General features: G+C 50.5%; 2 protein-coding genes across 4 annotated transcripts in view; one reads left to right on the top strand and one right to left on the bottom strand.

Moving 5' to 3' along the window:
* Positions 1-12,494, top strand: part of Rbm14 (RNA binding motif protein 14) — a 76,538-nt gene that overhangs the window by 51,260 nt on the left and 12,784 nt on the right. The window lies entirely within an intron of this gene.
* Positions 4,986-12,494, bottom strand: part of Sptbn2 (spectrin beta, non-erythrocytic 2) — a 31,247-nt gene continuing 23,738 nt past the window's right edge. For both annotated transcript variants that reach the window (XM_026396694.2, XM_026396695.2), the window contains exons 21-36: positions 12,269-12,358; positions 11,678-11,938; positions 11,452-11,582; positions 11,015-11,219; positions 10,161-10,535; positions 9,248-9,492; positions 9,015-9,153; positions 8,662-8,746; positions 8,294-8,490; positions 7,832-7,974; positions 7,669-7,744; positions 7,544-7,594; positions 7,153-7,373; positions 6,675-6,848; positions 6,053-6,095; positions 4,986-5,762 (exon numbers count right to left, since the gene is read on the bottom strand). In XM_026396694.2, the coding sequence (XP_026252479.1) occupies positions 5,529-5,762; positions 6,053-6,095; positions 6,675-6,848; positions 7,153-7,373; positions 7,544-7,594; positions 7,669-7,744; positions 7,832-7,974; positions 8,294-8,490; positions 8,662-8,746; positions 9,015-9,153; positions 9,248-9,492; positions 10,161-10,535; positions 11,015-11,219; positions 11,452-11,582; positions 11,678-11,938; positions 12,269-12,358 (2,670 nt within the window). In that variant the 3' untranslated portion in view covers positions 4,986-5,528. The remainder of the gene's footprint in view (positions 5,763-6,052; positions 6,096-6,674; positions 6,849-7,152; positions 7,374-7,543; positions 7,595-7,668; positions 7,745-7,831; positions 7,975-8,293; positions 8,491-8,661; positions 8,747-9,014; positions 9,154-9,247; positions 9,493-10,160; positions 10,536-11,014; positions 11,220-11,451; positions 11,583-11,677; positions 11,939-12,268; positions 12,359-12,494) is intronic.

Genomic DNA, 12,494 nt, shown 5'->3' with positions numbered 1-12,494 from the left:
CGGGTGGTTGTCAATCACCATTTTTCACTGTGGAGTCTCCGTAACAGCTTCTCTGATACTTTCAAGGCACAAATTCTCTCAGTTGCCCTCCTCCACCCAACTACTTGATTATGTTTGCTTCACTGAATTCTTTTTGTTTCCCAGCCATTTCCGAAGATGCACTGTCTTTACAATTTTAATAACCCATACTGGTACTTGGCTCCCAGCTAATTCTATTTACCTCTCCTGTCTCTTTCCCTTTTCTCTGGACATTTCCAGTTTCTCTCTGTATTCAGACTTTTTACTTTTGGACATCCCTAGAAGCTTCCTTCACCATTTCTGAAACAGCTTTCATTAATCTAATAATAATTATTATAATTATAATTATTAGACTAATAATAATAATAATTACTATTATTATTATCTTCCATATTAGCAAAAGCTATTTCAGGTGAATTCTATTTACCTGCCTCCTTCCCTTCTCCTTTTCCACTGATGCTCCAGAAGAGACTTCTCGAGATAGTCTGAAACTTCATATAGTGTCTTTGGATTCTGTTCTCTCCAATTCTCCAATTTTCTGAGGTTTCTGAAGCTAATATTTCCTTAGTAACTTTCATCCTTCTAAAACGTTCATTTCACTCACCATCCCTTTCCTTGTATGGTGTTTGTATGTGTGTGTTTTGGTACTGAGTGCTGTGATTTGACTATGAGGCGTCCCCCAAAAGCTCAGGAGACAATGTAGCAATGTTCAGAGTGAAATGATTAGATTTTGAGAGCTGTAACCTAAGCAGTCGATTAGTTCATTTGATGGATTAATAATGAAAATATTACTACTGTGCTGTGTGATAACTATAAGCAGGGAGGGTGTGATTGGAGGAAGTAGGTCTCAAAATGTAATCATCTTGTCCCCTTGGCTTCTGTCTCTTTCTTGCTGCTTCCTGGCTACTATGAGGTAAGTGGCTTTCCTTCCACATACCCTTCTGCCACAATGCCTCACCTCAGGGCCACAGTGGTGGAGTCAGCTTACCTAAGACTAAGACCTCTGAAACTATGAGCCAAAATAAACTTTTCTTCCTCTAAATTGTTCTTGTCAGGTATTTTGGTCCCAGTGAGGAAGAATTGACTATCACATGGGAATTGAAACTAGACCATCACACATGCTAGGAAAAGGGTCTACCACTGAGCCATATCTCTAGCCCTTTCTAAGATTTTATTTTGAAACAGAGTCTTGCTGAATTGCTGAAGCTGGTCTCAAATTTGCAATCCTCCTGCCTCAGCCTCCAGAGTATCTGGGATTACATGTGCACACCACCATGCCCAGTCTCCTCTGTGTTCTTAACACTGTTTATTCTCTTAGCTGACTGTACCATTCCATCTCCTTCCCTTACCTTCCCCCCATTTTTAAATTTATTCCCTTTTATCTCCATTCTCATTCCTCCATAGGCAACAATTCTAATCAGTTTAATGTATATTACTTTGTGCTCTTGGAAGACATTTTTCATTCATGATTTTTTTTTATTTTTCAAAAACTTTTTGTTGAAGAAATTGTCAAAAAAGTGCAAATGTAGAGATAATAGGTTAATGAACTCCTCTGGACACTCTATCCAGCTTTGGCATTATCAACATTTTGCTGATCTTATTTCAAGCAGCCTTTCCTTTTATTCCCCTCCCCTGGAGTATTTTGAAACAAATACCAAGATATAATGCTAATTTCCCCATAAGCACCTCATTATCTGCTTCTAATTTAGAACATCAGCACTTTTTTTGATGCTGGGGATCAAGCCAGGGCTTATATACTCTAGGCAAGCACACTACCTACTGAGCCCATATGCTGTGTTAATTATATTTGTATTCAAGTTTTGCCTAGATTGTTAACAAATGTCTTTTCACAGTTGGCCTCTTCTAATATGGACCTAAGCAAAGTTCACCCATTGTATATTTGCATAAATTATGTAAATTATGTGTGTATAGCTCACTGTTTCTTACTTTTCTCCATTAAGCAGTCTATACTATGTGATATCTAACTCCTAAGTAATACTCCATGCTGTGCAGCCACACATTTTATCTACCATCTCTGGATATAGAATACTGCCTCTGCTCCCCATCATTATGAACAAGGTTTTAATTAACATTCTTATGTGTGTGCCCTAATTCTCATGGTAGTGTGTGGGGGGATATTGCTGCAATGCTTGGTGAGCATACAGAAAACTAGCTTGTCTATGTAGTGCCAAGTTGTTCTCTGGAAAAGCTGTGCTGGTATACCCTTCCTCCAGCAGGGCACAAGGGGCCCTGTTATTTCTGTTTCTGCCATAATGTTTGACATTATCTGGGTTCCTAATTTTTGCCAGGATTTTGGACTCGCAGCACATCTTGGCTTGTATTCATTACAAGTGCTCAGTAGCCATAGTTCTTTGTTGTTTTGATTAGCATTTGTCTGGTTACTAATGATTTTAAGAATTTCTTCTTAAGTTTATTGTGTTTACTCTCATGAATTTTCTGTGTCTTTTGTCAGTGTCTCAGATTGCAGTCTCTTTTTTGTTGTTGATGTGTAGGATTTTCTTGCATATTTCTGGATGTTGCTCTGCATTGGTTTAAAAAATCTTCTCATTTCACCGTGTTAACTTTGGCCACAGTGTCCTTCATCGGTCAGAAATTATTTTTTATGAAATCAATTTTTATCTTAAAAAATTTGTTTTTGAAGTTTCATGTCTTTTCTACCCCCAAATCACAAAGATATTCTGCATTTTCTTCTATTAATAGTGTTTTAATTTTTTTTACCTTTCATAGTGAGGTCTATAATCCATTTAGAGAAATGCTGTCCAACAGAAATATAATGTGAGGCACATAAGTAATTTTAAAAGGGCTTGGGTGTTGCTCAGTAGTACAGTGCTTGCCTAGCATGCATGAGGCCCCAGGTGCCATTCTCAGCACTTCAATGACTAATAATAATAATAATAATAGAAAATATAAATGTCCAATAGGGCTGGTGATGTAGCTCAGTGGTGTGGCACTTCCCTAGCATGCACAAAGCCCTAGGTTCAATCCCCAGCACCACAATAAATAAATAAACATGAAATAGCAGAAAAATTTCAGTAAACACATCAAAAAGACTAAAGCCAAAGTTTGAAATCCACTTTAATGATATTTTGACTCATCATTTCAACATATAAAAATGAGATTAAAAAAATTCCCCTGAAGTCCTTGAAATCCAGTGAGCATTTTGGACTTGCAGCACATCTTGGCTTGTATTCACTACAAGTGCTCAGTAGCCTTGTGGCTGGTGGCTGCCATATTGGATCATTCAGGTCCACCCTTGCAGGTGGTGGTTAGTAAGAATACAGACATGTTGATCTCTAGAGAATTCATCCATTTTGATCTGTCCACATTCCCATTGCCTGCCTTGATGTTTTTTTTTGTTTTTGTTTTTGTTTTTGTTTTTGCTTTGACTTGTCTTGAATCCTTTACTGCCCCATTCCACCTGTTCTCTTTCTTAGAACTTTGCCTTTCCTCCACCCACAGCTCAAAGTCTCTCCCTGACCCTTGGCTTACCCTCTTCTCCAACCCGTCCTTACTGAATTATGCTCTCAAGTAGCTTCAGCTGCCAGGTGTGTGCAGATGATTCTCAGACCACATTTTCCATCTTACCTTTCCATGAACAATGATGTTCTTTAGGGGTCACTTCAATTGCCCTGTTTACACTTATGTTTTACATTCAAATGATCATTTCTCCATTAATTCCTCTCCCCCGTGTAAAAATTTCCAACGATTGGTTTGCTGCTTTGGGGTACATATATCCAGGTTCCCTGAGCACTCATACTGTGTGACTGTCTCCTTCACACAGTGGAGGTTTTACCGCTGTACTTGAAGCACAAAAGACGGTCTCTGTGTAGTGCTGCTCTATATATAACTGCAAGAGCATGTCCTGGGACTAAATGGAATAACAGAGCAGCACTACACATTTAGTCCCAGGACATGCTCTTGCAGTTATATATATATATATATATATATATATATATATATATATATATATATATCCCCACATGTTTACCATGGAAGACTGAATCTCCCTTTCTTAATAGAAAGGGATAATTATCATGTGGGTTATCTGGTCCACCAGATCTCATGTTTGCAGCTCAGTCTGGGACTGTGCTGTGCTAGTCCTAGGACTGCACATTACCTGTCTGTCTTAACTGATGTTATTCAGTCAGGGGTCTGCTCAGGGCTCCTAACCAATTATGCTAAAGATAGGGAAGTTTTCCTGAAAGATGGTTGTTTGTGTAGAGAAAACAATGCAAGAACAAAGGTTTTTTTCTGCAGGAGGTCAGCAAGGAGTGGCTGCTGTCAACAACATCTGGAGTCAAACGCGGTTGCCCTGCAAACTCCAATTGCTAAGCCAGAGTCAAGGGAGAAGCTGTCTGCTCTTTTTAAGATACTTGGCTGGATCTAGACTATATGATCCTGTGTGTGTTTTTTATTTACATGCTTAGGGCGTATCTCATGGCAAGTGGATTAGGAACTGTTACTCCTTTGATCCTTGCATAAGCTCTCTGGGGAGGAAATAGGCATGGGGTCGGTAGTCACCCTCTGTGCTCATCCCTTAAACTGTTGGGAGATAAAAGTCACAGGGCAGAGAACAGAGGACCCCTTGCCCACCATCAGGGCTGTGGTCAGGAGAGTTGACTCATGAGTGAAGAATGTTGTGTCCCAGGTAAGGGGCACTCTGCCTTTTGACAGAAATGCTGCTTGTTAGCATCATCCTGACCTGCTAGGGAGGCTCTCGGAACCATATGGTTCATTGAGGGCTTGGAGGCTGGGGACAGAGTGGAAATGTGGCATGCAGGAGATCAGAGGCTAAGAGAGGAACATGGGCTTAGGCACAGAGGCTGTGGTCAGGAAAGCAAAGACACCCAGAGGCAGTGAGAGAAGCTGAGCCGTTTAATCACCTCCTTGGCCAGAATCAAGGCTGTGGCTGCCCCTGAACAACCCACACCTGGAAGCCACTGAGAGCAACTGAAGATAAAATGGCCACTTGAGTCAGGGGGTGAGGCAGGATGGGAAGGGACAGCTGCAGCGCCTCCGACTCCATCATCTGGCGCTCCTGCCCCTGGGGCCTGCTTCAGCTCTGAGAGGTTCCTGGCTGGTCCCCAGGGGCAAGGAACCAGTGGTGGACAGTGCGCCCTAGTTGTGGTAAGAGAACGACCCTGAGGTGGGGCAGCCGCGTCCCACATGGCCTATGTCCGGGAGGCAGTGCTATCCGCACTGTGCTGGGGGGATGGGACTATAAGGCTGGGGAAGAGGGGAGAAGGGGATGGGAGGAGTGGGATTGGGGGTTGCCCGAGTCCCACCACCAGTCTGGAATTAAATAGAAGAGAAGGTTGTTCTTGGGAACATTGGCTTGTCCCCAGTGACAGTTCCTGGTGATGGGCTGACCTTGGCAACAGACCCTAGCAGCAGGCAGTTGTCCTGACAAAAGGGTGGTCCCTGTCAACAGTCCCTGGCAGTTTCCTGAACAGAGGGAGGGAGCTGACCTGGGAGTCTTGTCCCCCTATCTACTTGTTCTTCTTGAAGAAGCTGAAACGTTTTTCTCGCTCCCGTTCTCTGCCATCCTTGCTGCGCAGCACGACAGGCCCCTCAGCCCCTGCTGGTGACACTGGGGGCATGGTCATGGCCCGAGTCATGCCACGAGTGGCACTGGGCACCGCTGGCTCTTCTGGCTCTCCAGAGGCCGAGGATGCAGCAGTAATGGCCGCATTCACCACCCGCAGCCACGAGCTCATCTCTGCCTATGGTGGTGACAGGGAGACAACATCTCAGCCTCAAGGACCCTGTGTGGGGGCTGTTGGTGGCAGACAGCAGAGAAATGTGAAAGGAAAAGGCAAAAAAGTAACTATTTCATCTCGGAGAGCATGTTTTGGTGTGGGCCTCCTAGACAACCAGTGGGCATGTCATGGGCTAGGTTATTATAAAGAACAAGAGAGGTGGACAAGGAAAAAGAGAGGGAAGGGAAGGAAGGAAATCTGCTACTGCAGGATTTTTTCCTCCAGGAACATGTGGGTGGGAGGGGAAAGCTTACCTCATCCTTGGCCTGGAACAAATATTCTTTTCCATCCTGTAAGCTGTAGAGAGAGAAAAGTCACAGAGCAGAGATGAGAATCTGTATGTGCCAGGTCAGTGCGTGTTAGAGTTCAGTCGTCACCCAAGAGGAACTGGAGAACATCCAGGCAGCCCCCAGAGCCGTATCTACAGGTGTTGCACATTTTCAGATTCCCAAGTTTTTGCAGATGTGCAAAACCAAATCCTTTCTGAATGCCTGCAGAGGGCCAGGGTGAGCTCGCTTCCATCCTAGGCCTTGCCAGCTGCTTGCTGCCAGGCAGGGCCATGCCTCTGAAGGTCCCTGAGGCAGAGCAGTGCCGGCACGCTGCCTTGGGGTTTCTCACCAGGATGGCTTTTTAACTTGACATCATCAGTCATCAACCTGCGTCTTAACCCCCCCATTACCCACCTACCCCCCCACCCCACCCACCCCCTCCTTAGTGTGCAGTATAATCCCTGCCTCTCCCTCATGCACAGGTGTCCCCAAAGTCCTGGCTTGGCAGCTCTATTCCTGTACTTCTTACAGGTGACCGCTCCCACTGGGCCCACCTGTGTCACTCCTGACTCCTCCTCCCATCCTGAGAGCACAGTGCAGTTCCTACCCCAGCTTGAAGACATGTTTGCGCTTTCGATAATCGAAGGCCACACTGCCCTGGGCCCTGGCCAAGCTGACAGGCACTTCTCCATGGTATGGCACTCCCGCACTGGCTGCTTTCGAATCCTTGTAAAAGCCAAGGCTCCCACGCCGCAGGACACAGTACACGTTCTGCCAGGATCTGGGTGGGACATTGTGCCAGTCAGGAGGCCAGATGGTCAAATGGACTGGCGTGGGTGGGACCTACATTCTGGGGCCCCCTTGGATGTCCTGGAACTTGAAGTTCCTCTCCTGTCTTTACCCCCTCAGGCTGTCCCCTAAGGGCCATAGTAGTCCAGAGCCCCATCCCTTTTCCAAAGGTCACAGTCCTATGAAGTGCCCCCTTCTGAATAACTTTCCTGCCTCCAGAAACATCCCCTCCAGGGACGCCTCCCCAGAGGCAGGAACCTGAGAGGCCACAGGCACTGCACGGCCAGGCTGGGTACCTGTTGGCAGCCTTTTTGCCGAAGGCCTCCATCTCCTGTTTGCGGCAGAGCATTCCCTCCATCTGCTCCTGGGCAGAGAGCTCTGGGCCTCGAGTGGGCAAGGTGGCAACATGGGCTGACTCAGACGACCTGCTCTGGGGCATCACAGGAGCAGCTGGGCCGCGGGGCCGTGTCTGCCTGTCTCCCCGTGGCCCATTGGCCTCATCCCCTGCACCAGATCCCTACGGGGGAAAACAGGATGAGATGGAAGGTGTCTCCTCAGTGGGTTGTGAAACTCCCTGGCTGCCCCAAATTTCCTTGAGTCTCTGTCCTCTCCCATCCTCAGACTCCTTGCCCCTCTTTTTAGCCCTTCATCTCAGGTATCTATACCCACACCTGCAGGGGGACTCACAGGCCCTTCTGGGAGGCTACCCTGCTCAGGTCTCTGTTGTTCCAACAGGAGCTGCAAGGACAAGAAGCTGTGAGAGGGTGTGTGAGGTAGGCAGGGTTGATGGGGACGCTTGGGGACAGGGTTACCTGTGAGGATTCAGCATCTGTGCAGACCCCATTAACGCTGGGCACCTGTGTGGATGGTGGCAGGCATGGATGGGTTCTGGAACGGCCAAAGATGACACAGAATTAGTTCCTAGCTTGCTTGGGCTTAGCCTCATCCTGCTGGCCCAGGTGTCCTGGCTCTCACCCGTCCCAGGCAGCATCAGGAGCTGTCTGGCTGTCCACCAGGTCTCCTTTGGGCAAACCGGCTGTGGGCTCCGGAGCAGGGGGCTGTTTCCTCCGTTCCTCCTCCTCCCTCTGTCTCTTCCTCTCCCTCTCCCGCTCTTCCAGCTGTCAAGAAATGCTGAGGTCAGCGTGAAGAAGACTCATTTAAGAGGAGCAGGGCACAGGGGAAGTTGAAATGTCTTAGCTCTGGTCTGAAACTGGAAGGAGGGAGAAGAGAAATCTGACAAGAAGGTGGGGACAAGGAGCAACAGGGGAGATGGGGGTCTTAGCGTCCCTGGGGGAAATGAAGGCTGTGGTGTCATGGGGCACTCTCAGCTCACGCACAGGAGGTGCTGATCAGAGGGAAGAGAAGAACTGTCTTCTCAGGCAGAGAGAGGATGGGTCTGGGGCAGGGAGTAGGCGCCCCGGGGCCCAGAGCCCTCACCGCAGTGAGCTTCTCCAGTGCGCTGAAACGCTCTTCCCAAGCCACCGCTGCCTTCTGAAAGGCTTCATGCCGCTTGATGAGGCTCTCCACTTCATCCACCGTGCAGCCCAGCTCTGCGCTCCGCACCAGTGGCTCTTGACTGCACAGCCAGGCCTCTGCCATCCCTGCATCTCTCCCGAACATGAGCACCTCCAAAACTGCCAGGATTAGGGGTTGTAGAGAGTTGACTGGTCAGAGAAGGCACAGAGAAAGCCCCTGCACCAGAGCACTGCCAGATGTTGCCAAGGGTGGGTGCCTGGAGTTTCACACCCAGGGTTCTTGATCTCTCCCATCCCCCTGTCCTGGCCTGGTTCCCCGCAGAGGCTCACCAAGCTGGAGCCAGTCCATCTTTTCCTGCCACTTGTCAGCTGTCTCCTGGCGCCGGGCTTGCAGCTGAGACAGCTTCTCTGAGATCTGGGGGACAGAGACGAGAGTCAGCACCCAGTAGGGCCTTTCCAGAGTCCTCAGGGGTTCACTGAGGGAAACTAGTGATTTCTGATGTCAAGAGGTTGGTAGTTCTAGAGGAAGGATGGGATGTGAGAACTCTCTGAACAGCACCAAGGGGACAGAGAGTGAAAGAGTTCTTGCAGAAAAAGAATAAGAGGAAGTAGGAAGACTCCGAAAAAATCAGCACTGAGCTCTGCTCGGTGAGGCTGGCCCACCCCCACCAGGCCTCACCCACCTCCTCGGCTGCATAGTGGCTCCTGGCCAGCAGCTCCTGCCCCATGTCGATGCAGGAGGAGAAACGGTCTGCTCTGGCCTCAATCTCTGCTTTGATGCCTTGTTGGTTCTTGATGACCAGGTCTGCAGAGGACACGTCCCTGGGAGATACAGACACAGTATCTTCTCCTACTGCTCCCAGTCCCATCACAGCCACCAGCCCACAGGAGCCATAGAGGCTACTGGGTGTCTCACCGGGGCCGCTCCTGGGCATCCATCTGCACATTAATGCCATCCATCCACAGCATCAGCTCCCTGACAGCCTTGAAGAAACGGAACTTGTCTGTGGTGTCCAGCAGCAGCTGGCGGCGTGCAGCAGAGCTTCCCTGAAGCTGGGCCCAGGCCTCGGCTACAGCCTGCATATGGCGGCCAATCTCCTCAGCCTTATCTCCAGCATAGGCCTTCTGGAGTCGGTGGCCATCATCCTGCACCTGCTGGACCTGTAGGGTCCCAACTGAGAGTCAGGCAGAGCAGAGAGACTTGAAGGAGCTGCAGCCTCCCTTGGACCTAGCTGCTACCTCCTGCCCATTTCACTAGCCAAAGAGGAAGGGGAGGAATGGGGTGGGGGTGGGGTGAGAAAGATGAAGGCAGATGCCTGGCCCAATGCTGCTCTGGTGCATCTCATTTAAGGGCCTGGGCTTAGCCCAGGAGGTGGGCTCTAAAGGGGGCCACTGGCCAGTAGAGCTTTCGAAGGCCTGTTCTGGATGTGAGGGACCTCATAGGTAGCTAGGATGAGCCTGCAGAAGGGATTTGGTGGGGCTGACTGGCTGTATAATAGATGAAGGGAGAATTCATGCTTATTTCACTGGATCTAGAGCTGTAGTCTGGGTGGTACCAACAGGCAGCAAGAATAGTCCAGCCATCAAGACCACCTAAAAATGTCATGGCCCTCATGGAGGCTTGTGAAGAAGTCAGTGAATATGGTGGCTAGATGTTGCTTGGCTGGGATGTTTTCCTGGAATGATTCTAACCTCATCTGTGAATGGCCCTCCAGAGGGGCCACCCTCCTGCATTTCTTGAGATCCGTCCCGGCAACTAGGACACCCCCTTGCTCCCATCTCCTACAGTCTCCCCTCAGCCTTCCCCACCTCCTCGGCTTGGCTCAGACCTGGGCGCTGAGGGCCTGGATGTCGTGCTCATAGGCACAGTGTCGGCGCTGCAGGGCCTCAGCAGCATTGAGGTCACGGCCGGTCCCATCTGGAAGCTGCTGCTGCTTGTGCTGCACCCGTGCCAGGGCTTGGCGGGCCCCGTGCAGGAAGCGCTGCAGCTCATAGGCAGCGGCCAGCACTTGACCCCGTGTGTCCAGCAGCTCGAGCAGGTCAGCCCAGGCCTCATTGAGACTGTCCTTCCACTCAGCCACGGTGGCCCGTGCAGCATGGCCCCCCGCAATGAGCCCATTGGCCAGCGTGTTGGCGCTATCCACACGCTCCTGACCGATGGTGCTTGTGTCCCGAGAGAACTCGCGGAATTTGTCCCGGAGCATCTGATGGAGGAAGCAGTTGAAGGGACAAGGTGTGACACTGAGGGAAGAGGTTCCTGACTGATGGAGTGGGTTCTCTTTCCCCAAAATGGGGACCCACTTCTCTTCCCTGTGTCAGGTGTGCCAGCGCGAGTCAACAAGCAGTTGCAGCAGCTTCCCACCCACCTGTTCAGTGTGTGCCACTCAACAAGGACACATCCTGACAAATGCACCACACAAACTAAAAGGGCTAAGATGATGCAGTCTGTCATGTGGCACAAGATGGCACAGGCCTGATTGGTAATTAACTTCCTTTCTATCCTTGCCCACACTTGGCCCCACGTTCCTCTTTCCGCACAATTCTTCCAGTTATAAACCTTAAAATCCAGGAGATGGCAGCTGCTCTGCCTGGCCCTGTGTCCCTGCCCCTCCATGCTCTGCCCAGGTCCAGGCCCCGTCTCCCCTGGGTCCTGGTCCCTTCTTGGCGTCCTCCCCACACTCACAGTCACATGTTCATAGTCCTGGCCCAGCTCGTGGGAGGCCGCCACCACCTCACGCTCCTGGATCCACTGCTCCAGGTCATCCAACTCACGACGGAGTTGGCACAGCCGGAGGTGCTCCTGCAGGCGCTCGCGCCGCTCTCCGGCCAGTTCTTTCAGGCTGGCATACAGCTTGTCCACCTGGGCCTGGCGGATTGATATCCTCGTGCTGGAGGGAATGACGAAGGCACCTCAGGGTTTAGGAGACACGGCTGCTCTGATGCCCGGCTTGTTCTGAGCCCTGTCCCTCTAGGCCCCCAACTGCTCATCAAGTCCAGGCTTCTCCAGCTTTCTAGAATGTTCTGTACATACACAGTACAGAGGCACCACATCCCAGCACCTTCAGAAAACCAGTTCCCTCTCCTCCAGGGGATGGGCCCCTTTACCTCCTGGGGGCTCACCTCTCTGGGTGGTCATGGTCAATCATGTCTTGGCTGCTGGCTGCCAGCTGGTGGATGGTCTGGGCATAGTCAGCCAGGGCTTGTTCCAACACCTGGTGTTTTTTCACCTCTGCCTGGGCACTCAGCTCATCCTGGAGAAGGGACAGTGGGCCTCAGGCAGTTGGGGGGGGGGGGGAAGGCTGGCAGTGAAAAGAATCAGCCATGCGGACTCAGCCCCGGCTCTCACCTTGGCTTTCTCCTGGCCCAGCAGGTGCAGCTCCTGCTCACCCATCCAGGCCTCGGCCTCTGCAGCATCACGGTAGAACTGCTGGGCCCTCAGGGCCTCCTCCAATCGCTTCCCCCGAAGCTCCAGTTCGTGGCTCAGGCGTTTCCACATTTCTTGGAGCTGGGCCAGCTCGGGGCCTGCTGCTGCTGTGCCCAGAGTCCGCTGCCGCTCTGTGAGGTCAGCAATCCGGGGCTCGTGGCCTTGGATCTCTTTCTGCAGGGTCTGTCCCCGTCATAGAAGAGGACACTATAAGGCTTGCAAAGGGAACGTGGAGCCTCCACACCCTCTGACCTGTACAACTTCAAGCACCCCCTTCACCCTCTTCCCTCTCTTCCTTCCAGAGCCCTCTCACTTCCCTCTCCCCAGGACAGGATGATGATGATGCCCCTTCAATCCTCCAAGAGAACCTACCCTTGGGGAAAAGCAAACCACTGACGTCTGGGGAGACCCAGTGTCAGGGAGGGGCCAGAGAAACCCCTTCTTAGAGAAACAAATGTCCAAGTGTGGGGAGACTCTTGGGAACTTTTCTTTTGCCCTCAGCCTCTGCCTCACCTGATTTTTCTTCATGAGAAGCTGAACACTAGGCAGGTCCTTGCCATGTTCCATGGAGCTGGCCATGGGCAGCCGCTCTGTCACCCATAACTGGATGAGAAAGAGGACGTCAGTGGAGGTGCAGAGGGAAGAGTCAGCATGGGGGACAGGAGAGTGGGGATACCTACAGTTACAGGTGTGAGTGTGTGTGTGTGTGTGTGTGTGTGTGTGTGTGTGTAGGGAGCGG

Source organism: Urocitellus parryii, chromosome 4 (genome assembly GCF_045843805.1).
Source record: "Urocitellus parryii isolate mUroPar1 chromosome 4, mUroPar1.hap1, whole genome shotgun sequence".
NCBI classification, from domain to species: Eukaryota; Metazoa; Chordata; class Mammalia; order Rodentia; family Sciuridae; genus Urocitellus; species Urocitellus parryii.
This window is presented reverse-complemented; position numbering and strand designations above follow the sequence as displayed.